Source organism: Pyxicephalus adspersus, chromosome 2 (assembly GCF_032062135.1).
Source record: "Pyxicephalus adspersus chromosome 2, UCB_Pads_2.0, whole genome shotgun sequence".
NCBI lineage: Eukaryota > Metazoa > Chordata > Amphibia > Anura > Pyxicephalidae > Pyxicephalus > Pyxicephalus adspersus.
The window spans coordinates 113,695,197-113,720,197 of NC_092859.1; the positions used below are offsets into that span (position 1 = coordinate 113,695,197).

The 25,001-nt window shown below is 37.0% G+C and overlaps 1 protein-coding gene across 1 annotated transcript; it reads left to right on the forward strand.

The window, feature by feature from the left end:
- Positions 1–157: 157 nt before the first annotated feature.
- IRF5 (interferon regulatory factor 5) lies at positions 158–24,954 on the forward strand. Its single transcript, XM_072401924.1, has 9 exons — positions 158–396; positions 13,757–14,007; positions 14,931–15,120; positions 16,402–16,457; positions 17,321–17,354; positions 17,480–17,782; positions 18,643–19,032; positions 21,648–21,766; positions 22,356–24,954. The coding sequence occupies exons 2-9, from the start codon at positions 13,834–13,836 to the stop codon at positions 22,602–22,604; spliced, it is 1,515 nt and encodes a 504-aa protein (XP_072258025.1). The 5' UTR covers positions 158–396; positions 13,757–13,833; the 3' UTR covers positions 22,605–24,954.
- The last annotated feature ends 47 nt before the right edge of the window (positions 24,955–25,001 follow it).

Sequence of the window (25,001 nt, forward strand, 5' to 3'; positions counted from 1 at the left end):
CCTGTATATTACATACTCTACCTTTCTCCATGACCTGGCTGTGCACACAGCATAACACTGATGTCAGCACACCATGAAGGGAGGGTCTGTGTCACCTGAAACTCCTTCCTCCCTCCCTTTTACTCTTCTCACCCTGACATTAGAGTGTATAACCAGGAAGTTCACCTCCCTCCTCCTCTTCTGCTTTCATAGGCAGCTTCTGCTTTTTGTATTTTGTGTGTTCAGTGATCTGCTAATGGTTTTGGCATTGGAGTCTTTCCTTCCTTCCCTCCTTCCAGGTGTAGATATGGTGCTGGCTGAAAGGATGACTTCCCAGGAAACATTCTTAGGGTAATACATGCACTTGGAGAGCAGATCATTTCGAATGAAGGACACCACAACCTGCTAATGAGTGCAGTGAGTATACAATAAGTAAGATGTCTTTGTTTTCATGTGCTGGTAGATCATAAACACAGAATATGTCATATAATTGTGGATTGTATACCTGTACAGGTAACAGGTAACTATTATTATCGAACAGTTTTTATTGTTTGTTATAAATGATCAAATGTAAATGAAGTTGGGAGGGATGCTAATATACAGAGCACAAGATAGATAATTGCTGTTTAAAACAAACGATTCCCAATCAATGAGCATTCCCAAGGAACAACATACTGACCGAATACTACTAATACGCTAATTGTGTGTTCATTCACAGATCTGAGCAGACCACTGATTAAAAATAAAGTGTTAAGATGATAATCTATAGAGGTGTCTGAATAAAGCTACGTATATTATTGTTATTATCTAATAATTAAAGCTACATATACACATTACATGGTTGTTGTGTATAATTAATGATCCTTAACAAACAAGCATTTGCAAAAAAATGAAATAACGACTTACGGTTCTATACATACAGCAACAATGGGATTGTTTATAGAGCTCGGCAGACTTTTGTACTGACTGCAGATACAATTGTTATAGATCACACACCTACTAGCCATGCATGTCTGCAGGATTGTTTGTTGTCTAATTATATCTGTATACATGATGGAGGATTAATATTATCCAGTATTTATATAGCACCAACATATTATGCAGCGCTGTACAAAGTCCATATTCATGTCACTATCTGTCCCTTGAAGGGGCTCACAATCCAATGTCCCTACCATAGTCATATGTCTTTAGTACATTCTAAGGTCAATTTAGGGGGAGAGCCAAATAACCTTACTACATGTTTTTGGAATGTGGGAGGAAACCCACACAAACGTGGAGATCCTGCAAACGCCATGCAGATAGTGTCCTGGCCAAGATTTGAACCTGGGGCCTAGCACTGCAAAGGCCAGAGTGCTAACCTCTGAGCCACCGAGGATGACAAGCTATTGCCAAAATAAATCTGTCAAGATGAAATGTTCCGTCAAAAATAATACTGGATCATCATTTTTTGACATTGTTGGACACTTATTAACAATAACATACTTATATGTTTGGTTTGAAAGTAAATAATTAATGTACATAGATGAAGGGTGCTTGTAAAATCTGCCTGTGTGTGGACTTGTTTGGATACAATTTACTCTTCTGCGCACACATTGGTCAGTGAATAATTATGGCAAATATATGGTTAACCTTAGATTTTGTTTTCAGGCTGACAAGTGGTCAAACTGAAAGACTATATAATCTTCTATAGATTTACCAAATAATGGCAGTTACCATCATATGGGGGTCCAACCTAATCAATACATAATTAATAACTCCAATCAAGCCGGTTATTAGACCTCATGGTTAGTAGATTTAAAGGAGATCATATAGTCAGACTGTAATGCGTGCTGATATGTATGTGTGAGACAACAGGCCCATACAATGGCCCCTAGGGAAGGGCTACATGTACTTACCCTCAACCTCTACTTTACCATCAGTGTTTATATAAAGCTGTCTATGGCCAACCTAAACCACATGTGGCAGTATGGCACTTAATGTGGGACCCTCCTGGACCCTGCAGATAACCTGTCTTCCTCTTATCTAGGTATTCACTCAAACTGATGAAAGAAAATCATTCTTTAGGGCCTGTTCACACCAGCACATTCACCCTGACTTTCACATTAGTTGAATGGTTTGGTTTATTTCTTTCTTTCATTCTTTATTTCATTTTTTTGTCTTTGTCATTGTTTTTTTAGGTCTTTATTCTAATCTTGCAGATAAATATCATATATGGGACCAGTTGTTGTAAGGGGTACTATAAAGCTTGACCTGTAGAGGTTGTTATAAATGATCTTGAGCAGTCTCATGTAATGTGTATCCAGTTTATGACAGTCTGAAACTTGTCCCCAGTCTCCAACTACTATAGTATGTTTACAGTCTCATGTAATGTGCCTCCAATCTACGAATGTCTCACAAGGTTTGTCCCCATCTATTATATTACTGTTTACAGTCTCATGTAATGTGCCTCCAATCTATAAATGTCTCACAAGGTTTGTCCCCATCTATTATATTACTGTTTATAGTTTCATGCAATGAGGCATGTCACAACAATCCAACAACCAATATAGTCTCTGTAATGTGTCTTCAGTCTATAATTGTCTCCTAATTCATGTCCCCAGTCTCTGACTATTATAATATAGTTTTAGTCCTGTGACTCTTTCATGAAGCACATACCCAGTCTCCAGCAATGAATATAGTATGATTGTAATCTCTCACAATCCCCTGCAGCATATCTGCATTTCTTATTTACTCTTGCTGCATGTCTGCAGTCTCTGATATTCTCCTGTTACATGTCTTCAGGCTCTAACCGCTTTCTGTAACATGACATTTACTGTAGCTATTCCAACTAAAATAAAATGATCTTACTACTAAAAAATGTCATCAGTTATTAGCGGATCCTTTATAAACAACTGACAGATTTAGTTTCAACTATAAAAACAGAAAACAATTTAGAGTATAAGAAAAAGAAAAAAAAAAGTAAAGAATGTATCTTGTACATACAAGATGTACCCTCCTTTTCACAATGAATATAATGATACCTAATAGCTGCTGGGTTTGGTTTCACTTATGTGGGGCTTAATTTACATATGAACAAAATATTTTTTATATTTTCTTAACCGTTACATCAGACCTCAAGGGTGTGTTAGACTCATGATGACTCCCTCACTCTATTGCAGCCATGAGTTTGTTAGCATCCTGTAACTCACACCATTATCATATGTAGAACCATGTCACACGTGTGATTTATTAGGCATTCTCAATCTATATTTTGATCAAATATCAATCGGTGCCATAGTTTTTATTAGACTTTTTTTAGATTTATTTCTTTGCAAAGTAAATGATTCATATTTTCTATGGCAACACTGTTTTCTAGCACCCTTGCTCAGAGATTTGTGTTTTAGCAACATTTAATGCCAGTGACAGGATCATCGAAGACTATTTCTCCTAAATCTCCTCCATGTGTTACAAATCTCCAATAAAGAGAAAAAAAATTGCTAGCTTTAAATCATTGTAATAGACTTCTTCCCTCACATATGCTACATATACACACTACTTTCCATAGGAAGGGGACTGGCACAGCACTGTCACCAGCGAGTCACATGTTCCTCTGTCCCCAGGAGTTCTGGGTAAATCTCCAGCTCCCGATTTAGAATGAGGAGTATGGGAAAAAGTTGTAATGAGCATCCATTTTGAGTTGTGTTTATGGTTGTTGAGGTAATGTGCAATTTACATTGCATTATTAGAATGCACATTACCCACATACACACAAAACTATGCACATTGCAGTATCATTTATCTAGAAAGGCACACAATGCATTCATACAATGCAGAACACAACCAACAATACTATGTGCTCCTAGGGGTATTGAGGTGGGCTGCCACCCCATCCAAAATAAATGGCCTACCCTATTTCAGCACACATAAACCAACAAAAATGCATACATTAAAGAACACACAAGTGTAAATGGGCCCTTAAAGCTCACCAGTATATTGGTATGTATAATTATGTGTATTATTTGCCTTTTTTATTGGTATGGGGTATGGGTATGAGGGGTCCTCAATGATACAGAGAGCGGCAATAATGCACTGTGGGTACAGAGCACCCTGGGGACGACTTCCCAGAAATGAAACACTAATGGTGGAACTCTGATGTTGTCTGGGGGGCTGGAACATGGGCATTATGACCTGGTTTTGATGATGTTTAGCTCTCATTGCTAACATTTTTAAACAATTTTCAGGTCTTTTTCAAGAGCATGTGTTTTAACACCCATAAACCACTAATATAAAACATTACTTGTGAATAGCAATTCATACTCTGAATAGTAATGTGAGGGGTCCATAGAGAATATACAAAGCCTACAGAAATGGCAATACTACCCATAGCATAGACTTCATCTAATGAATCTGTGATTCTGGTTTGAGAAGATTATGTAAATCACATTGGAGTGCAAGTTACATGCATGCAGTTTGATCACTGGGGGAGAATGGATGAATGAAATACAGTAGACTGGGGACATCATTATCAGCACTTGCTTGGAGTTTCAGACTACTTTTTAAAGGAAAAAAGAAACTGCTTTTTGATAAAACTATAATTTTGCTGTATGTCATGACATATCTGCAGACTTGTAAAGTTACTTAAATTATCTACTTTATATAATGACTGTAAAGGTGATAGTTTTCTAAAAGTATGTTAAGGGATGTGGAGCTAAACCTAACTTTGTAGCAAATGAAAACTACATTTATTTAGGTTTGAGGCGTATATCATGTGAAAATGAGGACGTGATATATGGACTTTCACTGCTATATCACAGAATTGGGAGACCACAGGAAGCATTTCAGAGACCGAAGTCTGCTTACCCTGTTGCAAAAGGCTAAACCTGGTATGGCAGGTTTTTGTTCTTGTGATGTGTTAAGCGATGTCCATGTGATTGATTTAAAGAATACCTAAAATTCAAATAAAACACTTTGACATTTTCATTATATTACAGGCATCTCCATTTGACCACATGTTAGATCCACCTTGGTACCCTGTGTGCCCTGGTATGCACATAAATCTCGGTCTCCTGCACTTTACAAATGCTTACTGTTGATTAGTGAGGCTTCCTATACCATAAACTGAGGTTAGAAGTCTTCATCACTTGATCCTGTAGGCAAACCATTTTGGTTACCTAAATAACACTTATCGACATGATGTTTGGGATCTTACATTTACTTGCTAGGAACTCTTTTTAGTGTAACTTATTGACAAAAAAAGCCAAAAAACAATATATATTACCCAGAGACCTTTTAAACTCACCAGTTAACAATACCAGAATGAATATGAAAACTTGTATTCCTTGAACTCAGCAGATCCTGTTTACCTGTGTTATGTGAACCACACACTGTTGGATATGTTAATCATCTACCTAGATTATTGCTAGGCATCACTTGGTATCAATCATATTTTAGCAGAAATATCTAATATCAGTTAGAATGCTGCCACTATTAGCTTTGTAGTGTTTGATGCAGTACAGAGCCAAGCAGATGCTGATCAGTCCCTTCCCCTCCACACGCCCCCACCTGCACTCATTCAACAAACTATTAGGCATTCTTGATCTATAATTTGATCAAATATCAATCAAGAGTGCCATGGTTTTATTAGACTTTTTTTAGATGTAATATTTTTTGATTCATATTGAAAACCTCTAAAGGTTTATATCTAGCTGAAAAAATGATGTTATGTGTGTTTAAATCTTCAAAAAGTTTAGAATATACCAGCCAATATATATGGCATTTATGAATTTTAACAAATGTTTTTTTTATTAAACTTTATTTATAAAGTTCAGGGATAAGGGATCAAGGCAAACAAGAATTCAATGACACCAAAGTACATTACATTGATAAAAAGTAACAACATGAGTAGGGGTCAGAAGGAGAAAACTAGTGAGGCACATATGTAATAATAACCAAGTAGGGTCTATAACACTGTGTAAAAACAGGATCAAAACAGCAGAAATTTGAAAATATAATAATCAGTCTATCAGTTTACTTATTAAGGGAGTTGTACTAAAATTACAAGGGGGTGCTGAGAAGTTCCTGGCTTTGCCCCCATTCGGATGAAATAGAAAAATGAGTGTGGGGACATATGACAGCCTAATATCTTAGTATGTAACTGTGCAAATATCAGGTCTTTGCAATTCTTAAAACTTTTTTCTTTTAGTGAGAAGCTGTGATGGCAGAGGCACAAGTAAGTTTCACGTCGTTGGGAGTTACGGGCTGTCATGAAGTTTTTGTTTCTCCAGGGAAAGTGGGCAAAGGACATTCACACTGAGATGTCACAAACACTGGGGGAGAAGTGTCCTTCCTACAGCACTGTCAAAACCTGGATATCTCGTTTCAAGACTGGGCATTTCAGCGTTGAAGATGAGCCCTGCAGTGGGCGCCCCCAACCTCAACTGAACCTGCAACCTGCGATGCTGTCCATGAGCTGATTATTGAGGAACAGCAAATATCCGCAAAAAAGATAGCACAGATATTTGACATCTCACGGGAGCGTGTTGGGTTTGTTATCACCTCTATCCTAGACATGCGCATACTTTCAGCGAAGTGGGTGCCGAAATGTTTGAACAATGATCAGATGACGGAACGAGTTGAAGCATCCAAAGCCATTTTAGCCCATTTTGAAGCTGCACAGGACTTTTTGGCTAGGTTAGTGACTGAAGATGAAACCTGGCTCCACATCTATGATCCTGAAACCAAGGAACAGTCAAAGGAAAGGCGCCGCAGCGGTTCCCCGCGGCAGAAGAAGTTCCGAACCCAGAAATTGGCCAAAAAAGTAATGGCATCCGTTTTCTGGGACAATGACGGTATTGTGTTAGTGGACTACCTACCTCAGGGCTCTAGTATCACCAGACAGTATTATGCTAACCTCCTGGACCAGCTGAAGGAGGCGATTAAGACGAAACGCCGTGGAAAGTTGACCAAAGGGATCCTTTTTTTGCAGGACAATGCACCTGTGCACACATCCAACGTTGTGGCTGCCAAATTGAACACCCTGGGTTTCCAATTGGTCCACCATACCCCCCTACTCACCTGACCTGGCCCCTTCAGACTATTATCTGTTCCCGAATTTAAAGAAACACCTAAAGAGGCAACATTTTGAGGACATTTCTGTTGTTGCTGCTAAGAGCTGATTTGCGGCCCAAAGGACTTTTATTTGAATGGTCTAGAAAAGCTGCCACTATGCTGTACCATGTACATAGGTCTCAGGGGGGAATATGTTGAATAAATGTGTGATTTCATAACTCTGGCTCTCTTCCTTCTGGGCAAAGCCAGGAACTTCAGTACCCCCCCTCCCCCCCACCCCTCCCTGTAGATATACAGTACAGAGGCTGCGCTTGATTGTAGGAAAGTGCGTATGAAAGTAAATGTCTGACTGCTGTTCTGATCTGCATTTGTAGTATTATTTATGTATGGCAACTAGAGGATTATAATAGTATATATAGAATAGTATATATTATATATTAGTATATAAAGAATTTAATATATTGGATTATAATCAATATTCCAACAAGTGCTCTCAAAAGTCATTTCACTGAAATCCAGAGCATACTTAACAAGGATATCAAATGAATGGATAACAGTGCAATGGCTCAAGTCAGGGGTTGGTAACAAGCAGAATATGCCTCAGTAGAATCCATATGGGTGTTATGGAAGGTGTTGGCCTTCCCCAAGTGATCTAGGAACTGGCAAAAAAAGAAACCTGGTAGTGGCACAAGTGGTAAACCAATATTATAGGACAAACAGGGGAGAGGGGGGGATAGGTGGGTGGGCATGGGGGAAGCGGAGGGGAGACATGGGTTGGATATATTACAAAGTTGGGCACCCCAGGGGACTCGTTGGGTTTATTGATATCCACTCTCACTAAGCTAACAAATGATATTTTATTTTATATGAACTTTGTTTTGTTTGTGAGGTGCTAATCATGTGTCTGGTACTGTATTTACCAGGTATGTATTTGGAGATATGAAGTTCAGGCACTCGCATATCTGACAAGTAAGGCTGTGTAGTGATAGCTTTTTCAGCAGTTGGTTCATATCTTATCTGAAGTAGTCAGGTGGTAGAAGCTAACAGAATTCTTGTTTTATACATTGATAGTACTGGCTTGATTTGAAGCATAGGTTCCCCTTTTTTAATGGAGTAAGTTTGCAGAACTGACCACATGGCTGAAGGCTGGGAAATTTTGCATGGTTTTCTGTGCTACTGATTGTTTATATGTATAACCCTTTATCCAGGGCGTTGAAGGATATCTAATATTAGGAAAAAATATATAGAAGTATTTTCCACCCTTATTGTGATAAGGACACAAAAGAATTGGGAAATCAAAGATTTTACAGATTTTCCTAGATTAGACGGTAAGGGTAACTCTTTTAGCAATACATTTTTCAGTGACAGTCATCCTAATATGATCCTGTCATGTAAACTCTGCCCCCATCCCCTCTCCTTAATGCCCAATCGCTCCCTGTCCCGTTTGAAAAGTTTATTTTTCTGTTATTTTACATACCTTTTAAAGCCTTTTTCGGGTAAAATATTAGGTGAATCCAATGGTCTCCAGGGATACCTAGAAGGGTGCAGGATTTACCATATGACACTGTAATCTTACTCAGTGAAGTTACAAGGTCAGAAGGGATATTTTTAGTGGACATTTCACCAAGGCAAATAGCTTTTCACCTGATCTTGCCCATGTGCAGAGCAAAATCTGGTGTTGGATCTTTTGCACTCAAGCCACTTGAAGAAATGTGATTCCTTGGGTATATGATGTGGGTATTCTATATTCATACATGCAACAAAAGAGATCAGACAGTAGACTAAATGACATGAGATTATCAGGGGGTGTTAATATGTTCTATGGAAACTATGGTAAAAAAAAAAAAAATGATTTTTTTTTTTTTAAAAGAAAGTAAATTCAGGTAAAAAGACCGCTTTGTTCAGAATTTCCCTAAAGAGGACTCGCCAACAGGACATGGACTGCAAACAAAAAAACAAGAAGGGTTATAACCATTGTACATTAATCTAGAGAAATAAGCTAAAGATCAGGGACTAAAATGTGTTCTGTCCCTGATGCTTTTATTGGTGGCTATACTCTATCTGCCTCTAAATCTTACTGTTGATGTCAAAGTCTCATGCTTTGTGAAGTATGTGTGAGATCACGGCATGGAGTCATTCCTAATATATTTCTGATTTATAGCAGGGGCACAATATATCATTATTTTTGTGTTTAGTTTATATATGACTGCGATACTCTTGTGCTGCTCTGCATTGCAAGTGCTATAAGATATAATATATAACACTTACAGGTTAAAGCTTAACTGCAGGCACATAAATTATGTTGTGTATTAATTAAAACCATTGCAAATACCAGCTAGTATAAGACTATGAATGTGCCATTTATATCAGGCTGCGGTAATTCTAGGCTAGGAAATGAAGAGTCAGCACTACGAGTTATTAAGTAGACGATGATGCAGACCGTTTTATAGATGTCAGGACCATGAGAAGTAATTCACACAGGTTTTGGTAGGGATAATTTTTGTGCAAAAAATAATGGTGGAAATGTATTTTTTTTTGTTTTGATATGAGGTCAGTGCATGTACTAACTGCATGTGTTCAACAGTTACATAACTATTACCTGGTATTCAGCTGCAAGTCATTCCTAAAATTGTGTCATTATAAAATGTCATAGAAATAAAAGGAAGCTTCTTGTAGGGCACATGGTGGAATTCCTGCGTCACACTAATTCTGGATACCTGTAATTGATGGGAGTTGCTATAAAATCTAAAAATATTTTTTCTTACATCAGGCGCATTCTTGTCATCTTGTGCTATAGCAGTAATTATCAATAGCTGATTAGCATTTCCCCATGTGCTAATGAGTATGAAATGACATCAGGTTGATGACTAAACTCAAGTACTCTTGAAGTGGCTTTGGTTGGCAGTCCGGGAGTTGCACATTTTACCAGAAATGTTGCTTTGTCTGATAAGGGTGTTGTGGTAAAAACTTCAATGTTATGCTGCACTAAAGCGAAATTCAGCCAAAATATTCTAAGCTGGGTATGGGACCAATACTTAAACATTACTGATCAATGTGGCACAGCAGAATGTGAGAATGTTCCAAATCTGGGTTGGCACAGATGAATTCTAAGAAGATGCTAAGGAATCATTATTGCAGCTGTGTACTCATTAAATTTATCTTTCTAAAAAAAATAATTGGATATTCCAAAAGAGAAAAGGATAAATCAGTCATAAAATGTATTTTGTAGAATTTGTATATAGTGAGATATAGAAAAAGGAATTAAGTATACATCCTGGTACATCCATAGATCCCCACTCTTTGGAACATTGAAACATATTGGGTCCGATTTATTACATACTTATCTCTGCTATAAAAAAGACTGGACAGGGTTGATACAATGCCAAATTCAGATACTTTTATGACCTACATTTAAAATGCATTTTTTGGTGGACACTCTTGCAATGAGCCTAATTTATTTAAGCTCTCCAAGACTGAAGAAGATAGACTATCATTGGAGAACCTGCGTGATCCAGGAAAACCTGGAAAGGATTGAAAACATTTGCTAATGGCAAACGATATTTAGGAAATCCATTGCTGTCTTATTGGATCACCCAGATAGTCTTCCATGATAGTCTATCTTCACCAGTCTTGGAGAGCTTAAATAAATGAGGCCCAATGCAAGAGCAGCCAATTGGTTTGTGTGCTGACAACAATCATGTTGAAGGGAAAAGAAAGCAGAGATGTGCTCATAGCTGTGCTGACTCTTTCCATTGTCCAAACACAAGCTGAGGGTGGGTCCAAGATGACGCAGACTTGGAAAAATTATGTTGGAAAATCTAAGGGAAGGAAGTAATGCACAGAGTTCTTTAGCAAAAAATGGTTTTGATACTTTTAATTCTATTAGGTTTTATGAAGTTTCTGGCTTCCTCTACGTTGTATATAGTTCTATATTCTAAAGAGTAAACTTCACACCCATCTGAAAAAGACTTCTAAAGATTAGAACTGTGGACATGAAAATCTCCAGGGCGGTTGGGTCTTGTGGTTTCAAGTCAGGAATGTTCAGCTTTATGTACTTCCTTTTTCAGTTCTGGATATTGGTTTAGCCCAGATGCACTTTTTTATAAATACAGTGGGGAAGTCCCTTTAGGTCTTTGCTCATACTATCTATAAGAATATGCTTAATATTATTACTTGTAATCTCTTAGAGCAGGAATTAATCATCATCAATATTATTATTACTTTATAGAGCGCCGACATATTACGCAATGCTTTACAAAGTCTATAGTCCTATCACTAACTGAGCCTTAGAGAGCCTTACAGTTTATTGTCCCTACTATAGTCATAAGTCGTTACCATGATTTATGTAATATGTCTATTATCCAAAATATCTAGAGAATTAGCATACCTTCATGTATTTTAATTACATAGTTGCTTTTACTTTCTTGTAAAATGCATTTATAGTAACAACTGATTTCCCTTAAACAAGCTTAATTAAAAAAAGACAAACAAAACTAGAATACAATTGTACCCATCAGGACCATCCCGGTTTATTCTATTATTTGCTGAGGGCATAATAGAAAGAATCTGTCCACTAGAAAAAATGGTGCCACCATTCCTCATCACAAATTTTCACTGGGTTTTATAAGCAAAGCACATTTTCCAAATGAAAAATGCAATAAACTTATCTACAGTAGGCAAAAAAGCCCAATGTTATTCAGCAGCAGTAATACAAGATGTCAGGTGCTGTGCCATCTAACATAGATGTCTGCATTATGGAGTGGCTGCACAGGAGTCACTTGACATCTATCATAAATATTGATATTTTAAGTACACATTTAGCTTTGTGCTCTAATTAAATGAAAAGCTATGTGTGCTATTAAAAGAAATTGGATGCTCATTTGCAAAAATAGGTAGTACTGACTTTTAAAGCTCACAATGCAATCAAAGAGCTGCAATGTGTAGCAGCCAATGGGTTCTTCAAATGGAGGCAATGTATGTTTTTGGATATAAAGAAATATTTTAATAGTAAGTAGATGGTCCTTTGCATGTATTGTGTTGTATATGACTCGGTTCTGCAGGATATTTCAGCTGCATGACAAATGAGTAGAATTTTAGTAACTGAGAAGTAGGAAATTAGTGACTTGTAAGCAAAATACTAATAGTCATGAGTTGAATCAGATTTGCATGTCATTGCAGCTGTTTTTTCACATGGGAATCCCCTAAAAAACAGAGACAGTTTCTCAATGAATCTCCAATTCAAATCATATTGAAAGTCTTGAATATTTCTGAACATACTTTTCAGTTGGGTAGAAACATGTGTTCTTCGTGTGCTCTTCTTATAGATTAGAAGCCTACTGTGCATCTGAAGATTACCAGCAAGAATTGGTACTTCAACCTCTTCTGCTGTTGCATAATAGCTGCCATGTAAAGAAAATTATTGCCGGATGTGTCCACATAATTGTTTATGAGAAATACATCATTACAGTATGTTAAACTGCAGTAATCAGTTCTCAACTTATAGGCATATGGCCTCTTAAAGTGCACAATATATCAAGGGGGCCACAGATGAAAAACATATAATAAGGGGGGCTTAGCATGTAATCCTGATGTTGACAATACATTGCAAAACAACACTCACCAACTGCAGAACAATCCCAAGCAAGTTGTAACCTAGATAAACATTTTTTTAGGTAATTGGTGCAATTTTCAAAAGGAATGAAGATTTATTTTCATGGCATTTACTACATTGTTGCTTTGTTAGAATCAAAGTCTAGTGATTATATAATTAATGTAGGTTTGAAGCTACCTGGACATGTGAAAAAAGGCAACCTTTACTTATCAATTGTTATTATTATTATTCAGTTTATATAGTTTATTATTTCATTTCATATATAGCGCCAACATATTATGCATCACTTTACAAAGTCCATAGTCATATCATTAGCTGTCCCTCAAAGGGGCTCACAATCTAATGTCCCTACCTCAGTAATATGTCATTAACACAGTCTAAGGGCAATTTGGGGGGAAGCCAATTAACTTAACCACATACTTTTGGAATGGGGGAGGAAAACCACGCAAACACGGAGAGAGCCTGCAAACTCCATGCATACAGTGTCCTGGCCGAAATTTGAACTTGGGATCTAGCAAAGGCCAGAGTGCTAACCTCTATGCCACTGTGCTGCCACCTATTGTTATACTCAAACTGAAAATGAACTCCAGGTAGCTATAAAAGACAAGCTTTAATGCAGTTTCTGTTCATTAAACAACTTTTTGTAAAAAAGAAGTAGTGTACCTGATTTTGACTTATCAGCCTCTTAACAGTACAGCAGACCTTAGAGTGCCAGAGGGAAAAGAAAAGGCATGCTAATAACGGGAACAGTTACAGACAGATTAGCTAATCAGTTTTCTACTTCTTCTATTACTGTCCATTCCTAGGCTGGGCTTGGGGGCAAGATCTGTGACTGTTATTTATTGTATCAGAGAAAACTCTGGTCCCTTGTCCTGCCAGATAGCGTTGTGCTTTGTGGCAGAATTGTGTATAAATGTTGCATGTATGTGTGATGTAAAATGCATGATGTAAATAACATATATTTCATTTATAAGCCAAACATGTAAACACTACCAAAGACCAATAGCTAGTATTGTATAATGTGCTGTAATAACAATTTCATTAGAAGAATGAAAGACAAGATCTTGAATCCTACATTTAATGTTTACACATTTAGGATTGTCCTTGTTTTTTTCCTAGGACACAATAAGATGGTGAGGTTGTTCTGTATTGCTGCTGTCAAGGTTTTATAACCATCTGCAATTCAGCAAGTGGAGATGAACTCACATCCACGACGCATCCGTCTTAAGCCATGGCTGGTAGCTCAGGTGGACAGTGGGAACTATCCAGGCTTACAGTGGGAAGATAGGGACCACAAGCTGTTCCGCATTCCATGGCGTCATGCAACACGTCACATACCAATGCAAGATGACGAGAACACCATATTTAAGGTGGGCAAAAGGTTGTACAACATGGTCCTGTATGCAGCTTTTTCTCTGTTCTTGTTACACCCCATTTTAGTACTGTAGAAGCTGTACTACCAGCTGGCAAATCTGGAGCATTGCTGACTTGTCCCTTCCTCCATTTTTTCCCAGCTCACTGATGAAATAATTAATTTGACATTTTTTGACCTTATACATCCCATTTGTGAGATTCCACCTAACTTCCAATTCCCTAAACACAACTAGAAGTGAAATGAAAAACAGGTAGGTAAGTTCCCCCTTAGACAAAAGTCACTTGAATTGAAGATTATGTTCTGGTGACAAATATAATTTAGGATTTCTACTCCTTTTTAATCTGCCAGTGGTCACCAGCACAAATAGAAGGGAGAGTCTCTCAAGCTGAGTTACAGGGAATAAGTAAAAAAACCTGACAAAGGTTCTAGATTTTCTATTCAAACTAAAACAAAAAACACTTTCCGCATTCTCCTATCATTTTTTTTAAATAGTGTACAATGCCTATGATACATTCTCTAGTGAGCACTACATTCCCCTTTGTGGCATCTCTTGGATGCCAAACGTAGAGCAGGGTACCAGAATGCTATGCCATGATAAAACCTGCCTGATCACAATTTTCTTCATAATGCATGTGAAACTTGTGCACATTATGGTCATAAGTCCGTGCTGCAATGAATGAACTCTCATGTGCCTGTGCAGGGGTAACAACATTTAACCTGAGCCAATCAAGGCTGGGGAGGTGAGTTTAGTTCCATTTTAAGGAAAGAAAAAGATCTTTCAATAAGTAAATTGTTTCCTACTGGATGTAATCACTTGGTGATATAGGGGTGCCATGTTACATAAAGGCTACAGGGGTCACCGGGTCGCTTTTCTTGAAAAATATAAACAATGAACAGATTTTCTAACTATTTTTTCAGGCCTGGGCCAAGGAAACTGGAAAATTCCAAGAAGGACTGGATGAACCTGACCCTGCAAAGTGGAAGGCAAATTTGCGCTGTGCTCTGAATAAGAGCCGGGAGTTTAAATTGTTATATGATGGCACTAAGGAAACCCCCATGAAGCCATTTAAGATTTACCAGCTATGTGATCTTCCGGGACAAAATGAAGGTAAAGAACAAAAAATAATAAAAATGGAATGAAAATCAGTTAAGCTAAGTACACATGTCAAAATTCTGTCATTAGAAATGATCTTCCATTACCGTTTGTAAGGACGTTAGAATGAATGAGCACTGTACACAGAGTACTGTTTAGTTCTATGGGAAGGATGAGCTGGGGAAGCTGCTGTGTTCTCCCTTTAGAAAAGAATAGTGGTTGTCACAATTGGTCCAAAGTTGAACCACAATGTTTGTCCCATTGGACAATTATCTAGCATGTGTACATAGTTTTATATATATTTACAAGGGAATTTTTAGCTCCATGAAATATAGGATCAATGTTATACAGTATAATCATAGTACTCATAAGAGTTGCAACTAAATATAATTTAAACAGAAAAGTAAAGAGAGTAAGTGCTGTCAGCTTCAACATGATATTTCTATTATTAGAGACAAGAAATTGTCAGAAGAGGTGACTGCTTCATGTTCATATTGTAGAATGATCAGAACAGTGATGTGAATATTTGGCAAACACATGGGTTTTATTTTGGCATCATATGGCAAATATTTGTGCCATAGATTGTTTTGTAACCTGACTATATTATACTATATATTACTATATATTATATATATTATATATTATATATTATATATATTATATATATATTAGTATATATATTATATACTATATATTATAATATATACTATATTGGTTGGATCGTAAAAAAATATTATATAATGTCTATGAACACTTCTGCAGTAGGAAGAAGATGATTTATAGTGAAAACTTTAACAGAACTTTATTCTTTTCATTATTCATATGGTTTATGCGTGTATTATCAATAAATTGTGCATTTTTTAAGTCTATTTATTATGTGTATATTATATTTTCTCAGCAATTGTACAATCTGCATATCTGTAATTCTTTCTAATCCTTTACCCGGTTCTTAACATATACAGCTCTTTGTATTTTGGATAGCTTTTTTTTATCTTTGATGTTTTTTTTTTCACTATTTGCTTTGTTACATCACCTTTCAGTGCCCTTAAATATTCCTCCTTTGTTCTTGTTTTAGAGGTTCTCCTCCCATATATTCATATGTGTAGAGTAAAATATCCTTTTTATTTAAAATAATACTGAATGATACTGACTGCCCAAAGTTTCAATAATAATCTCATAAATAGTCATAAATACTGTACAAGTGCTGACCTATAATATGATGTATAAAGTACAATGTCCAGGTTGTATATTGTCAGAAGCTTTATTCTTATCAGTGCTTCTGCACTTGTGTTTCAGATTCTTTACCTGTGGAAGCCTTTCCTGATGAACCTATAAGTGACGATGAGAAAGATGTAAGTGCCTTTGTCGATGCTTTCTGGGTAATACTAACAGTAGATGCTGAACAACTGCGTGCAAGGAAGCCAGACCTCAAAACCAACTGACTGTATGTTAATTTAATGTATACAACTGACTATATTGGTGCCACATATGGTTGGTGCTACATATGGTTATCTGGATCAGTTGTTGACCAAATTACCAAAGCTCACTAATACATCATTACATTTTTTATTTTTTTTTTAAGCAGTGTAAGTACATTTGAATACATGAATTTGATCTGGCACTCTTGCAGGACCTGTACAGCAGATGTTTAAGTAGTTTAAATACCATGCTGAGTTACCGACAGATGATCAGATGACAGAACTTCACAAACTACAAACTTGTGAATCATCAGTGACAATGCTAATAGCCCCCCCCCCCCCTCATGTTATAGTGCAAGCAGGCAGAGTCTACAGAGTGACAACACTTTATATTCAGAAACCGTAAAGCGCATATGCCACACTATCACAAAAAGCTGTATTAACTGGACTTCACTGGAAGGTTCAACTTATCAGGGTTGCTAATAGAAAATTGTCAGGGTTGTGCAGGGAGTCCAGGGCTAGGTACACACGTGCAATAGTTCTCGTCTGATAATCGGCTCATGGCTGATACCGGACGAGATTCTTGGGTGTGTACAGCTCTCTTTGTCAATCGTCCGATCAGATCAAAGTGAGCTGGAGCTGCCGAATAATATTTTAAAATATTTATTATTGTATTGTAAAAGAATTCTGAAGTAGGCCCTGCTGATATTATTTAATGAACATTATTGTGATTTCAACACCAATGATTTGGGGGTTATTAAGAATACTAATAATATGGTATCTGTATATCTTGACAGATTAACAATCTATTTCCAATGCTTGACATTCAAGGTGAGTATATTCTCTCTCTCTCTCGATCTCTCTCTCTCTCTCGATCTCTCTCTCTCTCGATCTCTGTCTCTCTCGATCTCTCTCTCGATTCTTCAACATATATTTTGTGCAACTTTGTTTTTCAGATCCAGTTCCTGCTTATATGTGGCCAAAGGCTGAACCTGTATTTAGTCCTTGTGCAAATCTTTTACCGCACAGCCTTGCACCAACAGATCCTGTAGGTACCTCCGCAACTCCTGGAGCATACACTGGTGTGGAGCTGTCACCCCAAGGCTTGGTACCACAACCTGTAGTAATGCCTCATCCAGAGTTGGTTCCTCCATCACACCTGGAACCCACACAAAATGCAGCACTTCCAATACCGGTGATGCCTGTACCCATTGAGCAGGGTATTCCAGAATTACTCATTAGTCCACAGATGCTGCCATGTAAGTACAACAGAAGTCAATGTATATTGACACTTCATGAAGCTACAATTGCACTTAAAGCATGCTACAGTCATTTGATTATATTGTTTGAAAAGCCACTTGTCATGTCATAAATGCTTCAGGGATAGTTTGTCCTACATCCTCTTATCAGTAATTGAAAATCAACTTTTTAACATATTTGTGGGTGAACCATGTATACTATAACTATGTATAAAGAAACAACATGCCTACTGCCACTTTATATCAAGTTGGCAATGAAACGAAAAACCGGTTGATCCTGCCATAATGTCAAGGTACTTGAAAAGTTCTGTTCACTAAACTTAAATTTCAAAAAATTTAATTTACCGACACAATTCTCTTTTGTAAAGAACACATTCTCAAAACCTTTATTATAAGAAGAGAAGGTATTCGATACAGAGCAGTGGTTAAATATTGTCACCCCAGGACCAGACCACTCTTCTTGACTAGTTCATTAGGTAAAATAAAAAAAATGCCTAAATAAAATAACTAATGCAACCACCACATCTAAGGAATGGTAAACTGCAATATTGCATGTTTTCCCTGAGGTTAGATACTTTGTAAGGAACTCTTGCATAGCACTGCCTGAGAGTTAGACAGTCAAGCAGTTGAACATAAACTTTTGTGCACTTCTTATATGACTTTGTTCCTGCAGTATTTCTTCCATTCTTAGGTTGTTACTCATCATCTTTCACATAGGACATCTAACCTAAAAGAAACCCAAAGAATGTGACAAATGCTTCACTTGCTAAAAATATTTATTGTATTGCCATAAAATTAACCAATATGGATTGTATTTTTTTTTAATATTATTTTTCTCACTGTCTTTACTATTATTGCAGTGACGGACCTGGAAATAAAGTTTCTGTATAGAGGGAAGCAAGTCGGAATGATGACGGTTAGTAACCCCCATGGCTGCCGCCTCTTCTACAGTAACATTGAGCCAACACCGGAACAAGTTGAGCTGTTTGGCCCAACTACACTGGAACAAGTTCGATTTCCAGGAACAAATGAGATTAGTAATGAGAAACAGAAGTTCTACACTAACCACCTTCTGGATGTGATGGATAGGGGGCTGATCCTCACCCTACAAGGCCAGGATATATATGCCATTCGCTTGTGTCAGTGCAAAGTCTTCTGGTCTGGGCCATGTGCCCCTAATGTACGTGGACCCAATCCTATAGAACGAGAGAAAAGAATCAAACTTTTCAGCCTTGAGACCTTCTTGAATGGTGAGTTTTGGAACTTAAGCTGTTGTAATCACATTACTAATTCCACGTACAGTTCCATATATGTTGGGGTTTATAGATTCAGTCATGGTTAAAATGTTTAGTGCCCCTCAACATTTCCCCCAAAGAATCTGAATATGCCCTGCAGTAGGTTGAAACTGACCAGAAAATATACCCACTATTCTTTAATCTTTAATTAGTCCAAAATACAAACACTTTACTACAGGAATGTTGGAAATTTTCACCTAATATATTGAGTGTATATCGATTTGAATTATCCAGTGATGCAAAAAGAAATTTGCATTACTGGATTTACATGACTAAAAATTTACATGACTAGATAATAGAAGTGAATATTTGCTTAATTTATTAGTGAAGATTAGTAAATGATTCTCACCGCTTTTTCTTTATAACTTGTAAAAAGTAAAATAAATGTAAATAACATAAATATTGGTTCCTCTAATGGGATATTACATAGCACTCAAGCCCTTACTGTAACCTAGAATTATTTTCTCCACTGGCACTCCCTTTTCTTTTTGGTCTTTGGGATTCAGGTAAGAAATTGCAGGTAACCACTTAAAAAAAAGTTAATTGTTTACCATTCTTGGGTTCTCTTAGATGTATGTTTTACGTCCTTACGTCCATTACGTCACATATGACCTGTGACTTAGATGCTCCCAAATGCATCCATAAGGCAGCAAAACAATCTCATGAGATCATGAAGCACCCACCATAATCCTCAGTTGTGGTGTTTTTGTTGGTTTTTCCTTGTGCACAATGCTGCTGTGAAAAAAAAGATTCTTCCAAAAGGACTGAGGCTAAATTTAAATGTGGGGACTTCTTGGGTCTTCGGTGATGGATGTTACCATTTCATACTATTATACCTTGATTTTTGTCTCCATCATTTAGATTATCCTTCTGGTCCATTTTACTCTTGCCACATTGGGAGTTGGCTAAGATCCCTTTAACCTTTAGTGTCTTAAATAATATTTTCTCTCAGAAAACTTTGTACTTTCTCTTCTCTTCTGTTGTCCATATTTACTGTACTGCACCGTACCACAAGTACTTTTCTTCATTTAAATAGGATGAGTAACTGATTATTATAAGACACACAATTTCTTAAATATATTTACATTATTTTGCAAGATGATGATGAAGATGTAATTTATTTTTGTATGTTTCAACTCATTTCTGAGCACATTGTGAATTAATTAAAGGGTTACCAGTAATTTGGCTATGACTGTGTAACTAAAAATGATGGCTTGGTTCTGATTCATCTCTTTTTTAAATTAGATGCTGGCAGCTCAATCACTGAGGTTGTGCTGTGCTTTGTTGCCATGCACCTAATATATATATCTGTTTGATGTGGTTTGCTAGCAGAATTACTACCAGTTTGTAGGACAGAACCTGGACTTGCAGCACTGATACCCAGACAAAAGTGTGAATCACTCCTTTGTAATTAAAAATATTAGTAATTGCCAAACCTTGAGTAAGCAAAATAGACATGCAAAAGCATGTTGTAGCTTGGTAGGTGAACACCTGTTCAGGAATGTTAATGCATTATTATCTTTAATCTAAGAATAAAATGAATGTTGTTTTTAGTAAACCTGCTTTGAGGACGTCTTAGTCACAGCGGGATTATTTATACTGGTAGTTTATAGTGTACTATAGATTCTTTTGTTGATTTAGTTCTGGTTTCAATGAAAAGAATACAGTTTGGCTGTAACTTTCAGTGTATAGATTGAAGGTTAAGTACATCCAAAATTAATGTTTCCCCTATATGTGAAGCCTGGGGGTGTAAGGCTGAGTGTATTGCTTTTTGGGAATTCCAGCTAATCTCTGCACCACATCTTTAAAAAAAAAAAAAAGAAATACCGGTAGTTCACTTCTCTTTTGTTTGTACATTTTGCTGTTACCAGCAAATTTATTTAAATGACTGCCTTAACGCAGCTCACAAACAAGTGAAAAAAACGCTCACTAATGTACCAGTATGCCACATTGTGAATAGGACTGCTAGTGATTTCAATTCTGCAGTTGGATTCTCTATATTATCAACCCACCAAGCAAAGTGTAATGGCCTGGAATGGCTTTAGTAGGTCTGCAGGTCTAAAATCCCAAGCAGAGATCTCACCACTGGAAAACCTGTTGTATAAACAAAGCCATTAGGTCAGTGTTTCTCAACCAGGGTTCTGTGAAACCCAAGGGTTCCTCCAGAAGTTGCTAGGGGTCCCTTGATCAATGAGCAGTTTTGTGCCTCTCCAGTCAGTTTGAGTGACACCAGTGATCTTTTTGGCTACCTTAAGGGTGACATTGTTCCAATTGGCCAACAATATAAGAGGCATTCTTCCCCCTGACCACCAAGCTAATATACTGGTAAGCTGTGGTTATAGTATTTAAAAACAGGTTCTCCAAAGACCTTAAAGGTTTTTCAAGAGTGTCCTCGTGTTAAAAATGCAGAGACTGCCTTAGGTGATATAATGCACCTAATTCTGTCATAATGGATAAGTGCCATGAAGTTCTGTTGGTATTCTGCTTTAGATTTTACTCCTTTTTTTTTCTTGGTTGTGGTTAATGTGTGTACGGGGGTTATCATAGCACTATTGCCTTTATATTTTCAGAGCTCATTGCTTGTCAGAAAGGTCAAACAAATGTATTGCCTTCATACGAGATATTCTTCTGTTTTGGTGAGGAATGGCCAGACCAGAAACCAAAGGAGAAAAAACTCATCACTGTACAGGTAATTAGAATGCTAGAAGATGTAAATTGACCCCTTCATAGCAGAGGTCATTATGGCCTTGATGCCCACGCCAAATTAAAAACAATCCGCATTGGTGTGCATCAATTATTCCAGGTACAGAAAGTATTTTTCAGAATTCAGGGTGAAGAAAATCTATTAATGATCTGAGACGCTGAAAACTATATAGTGTAAAAAAATCTTATACAATGACAGCAATGTGCAGCAACAAGGCACAGAATAGTCATACTGCACCAACAAGGTCTCTGTTGTGTAGAAATGATATTTAGGTTTGGTGTTTGCAGATTTGTTGTCCATGCTCTCCATCAAAAGACCATAGAATACAGAGGCAGCAGAGAATATGGGGCAAAGGAATGTAGACAATTGTTGGACCCTATGATAGGAGAGGAGGATAAGGGATAGTTAGATGAAAGTACACTTCTCCTTTAAGGGCCATGCTTTTACCATTCACATATGAAGAATAATGAAATCATTAACTGATCTAAAAAGCCATGTACACTGGACGTTTTTGTTGTGTACATGTAATTTTGTTGCTAATTTTTTTTTTTTTTTTTTTTTTTTGTAATTCTAGGTGATTCCTGTGGCTGCCCGCTTGCTTTCTGAAATCTTTTCAGGGGAACTGTCCTGGTCTGCAGATAGCATAAAACTCCAGATATCACATCCAGACCTAAAGGATAAAATGGTGGAACAATTTAAAGAACTTCATCAGCTATGGCAGAGCCAGCAGGCCCAAGCACTTGCACCACAAGGAGCAGGAACCAATCCAGTGGTTGATGTGGCATCTGGTCCCTGGCCTATGCAAACTGAAAGCATGCAATAAGCTTTGTGTGATCTCCTGGGTCAGTACACATGACCCGCAGACAGATCTACTGGATTGTTCCCATTTGCACTCAATTCTGAAATTGACTTCTTAGAATGTTTACTCATTGCCTCACTGTTTTGAGCACAGAAATCCAGCAGGTCTTCTGAATAGACTTGAGACGTTCAGGAGAAACCTTAATCTGTTATAAAATGACAACAGACATATCAAGTCTGGTAAAATATCCTCCGCTTCAAAACTCTTACTAATAGGCCATTACCAATACTCATGCTTCTTTCCCAGTTTGGTTTCTGCAATTCCTGTGTAGAATCACACTTCCTCAAAAACTGCTGATGTGGGTTTTTTTTCTTCAAACACTGCTGTGAACAATGATGCATAAGAAACGTCAAGATCAATCAGAAATGTAAGCTAAACCTAAAATTCTAAAGTGAGAAAGACAAAGGAACACGCACATTAATTTTTTTTTTTTTTGGTGCAATGTTTTGTAGAGAGGTGCCCAAATGTTGATTGGTACACTAAGGGTATTTTTATATATTTGTTGCACAATAGTAAACAACTGAAAACTTCAGTATAAGAACTTTTGCTGTGCATATTTAAATCAAAGAAAACACCAAATAGTCAGATGCAAATTTTCATTCAGTGTGATTATAAATGCTAGCATTTTACTTTTTGTAGTTTGTAAATAGTAGATTGTCTCTGAGTATTAAAGTTGAACTCCAGGCAGATGGAAAAGATAAATTGATATATCATTAAATGTATTTTATCTATGAATGTAGCTGTGTCCCTAGAGGTCAGCTTTAAAGCAAACACAGATGTAATGTTAAATCTGTAACCCTTTAAAACTAGGCAAATTTCATTTCTTTAGGTATAGAAAACCTCATCCTTTTTTCTATTTTGATCAGTGAAATATGTATACATTAAACATACACATTATGATCATCAAAGTAGTTGTATATTCTTAAGCAGTAAAAGAGCTTTGAAACAAGCTACCACTGACCTATAGAGCTGCTTGTGCTGTAGAGTAATTAATTCTCAAAACTCACAACAAAGACTCCAAAGTTGTACTGTGTGTTCCCATTAGAGGGTTGGTAGCCTGACAAAGAATCTCCTGCTAAAGAAAGGGGTAAGAATTTATTATTTATTTTACATTTCTTCTGCTGTGAACTTTGAAGTTGAATATCTCCACAATGTCTACACAAGTAAGCAAAAGTTTGTTATCTTCAACTGCTTGTTTAGATTATTCAGATGTTAGTGTGTACAGTCTGGGTACATGTTCACTTTATAAATGAACAGAAAGTTATGTAATATTTCTGAGGTGATATCTTTTCATCAAGGTGTTGCATTTCTGTACCAAGTCACTGCAGGTCTACAACTCATCTTGTTGACAGTTCTTAATGATGGGTAATACGTTTTCTAATTTAGCCCATTGTGGTGTTATTAGTACTTAAAGAAGTAGCAGGAAGCCTCTATTTCTCTTCTTTCTTTTTGGTTACTCTTTACTGCTGACTCACCCAACCTTAATTCTTTATATCAATGCAGCCTTAATGCATAAATTGTGTAATGGCTGCTTCTTGTAAATAGGTGATGAGTGAAAGCCAAGCCCCTGTCATGTTTTTTCATTCCACTCTAATGAAAGCAAACAAGCCTACACTAGAGTGGCAACTCTGCTCTGAATTCAGGAACTGCAGAGCATTGTTGCCATTCCATCACAGGAAGCTGCACGGGTAAGAACTTTACTGATAGAATGAATAAGTATTTGTGGGATTTGCATGGGGCAAAGACCTGAACAGATGCTCAACTGTCTCTTAAAACCATAATTATTGATCATTTAGGGTGGTAGTAGGAAGAGATGAGAGCTAAACAGACAGACTTCTTGGGTATTGCTGATCAGTATGTTCTGTTCCTTAGAGAGGAGAGGAGGGACAGGATGCGCCCAGATCGGGGACACAATAGCCTGTATTAGGAGCTGGATGGTTTGTGATACATCAAGGTGGAACACTAAAAGATGTAGTGAGATGATCACCTCGTATTGATGGGAGGCCATAGTTTTACTGCATGCAGCCTATTCTGGATTACACCGCAGGAGCTGAATGTAGGTGGCATTTATATGAATTAGTCCCTTAATGAGGCAGTTTTTACACTATAAAGGTAGAGTTGTGAATTGGGAAAAATGGGAACCATTTATTTTTGTTCTGAAGTTTCTGCTCTCACTTCCACTGAACCGGTGTGAATTTTTTACTACAGTATTCTTGTTTTATTATTTATATAAAAATAAAGGACAGTTAGGTAGTGGTGCTCAGTTTCTGTACCTTTTAGGTTTGCTTTTATAAAATAAAAATCTTCTATTTAATTCCTAAGTTCTTCTACTTCATTGCAAGCCTCATTGTGATTCTGTCA

Coding starts and splice junctions, on each gene's coding strand:
- IRF5 (XM_072401924.1), top strand. CDS start 13,834: ATGAACTCACATCCACGACGCATCCGTCTTAAGCCATGGCTGGTAGCT. Junction 15,121..16,401: donor TCTTCCGGGACAAAATGAAG/GTAAAGAACAAA, acceptor CTTGTGTTTCAG/ATTCTTTACCTGTGGAAGCC. Junction 21,767..22,355: donor AAAAACTCATCACTGTACAG/GTAATTAGAATG, acceptor TTGTAATTCTAG/GTGATTCCTGTGGCTGCCCG.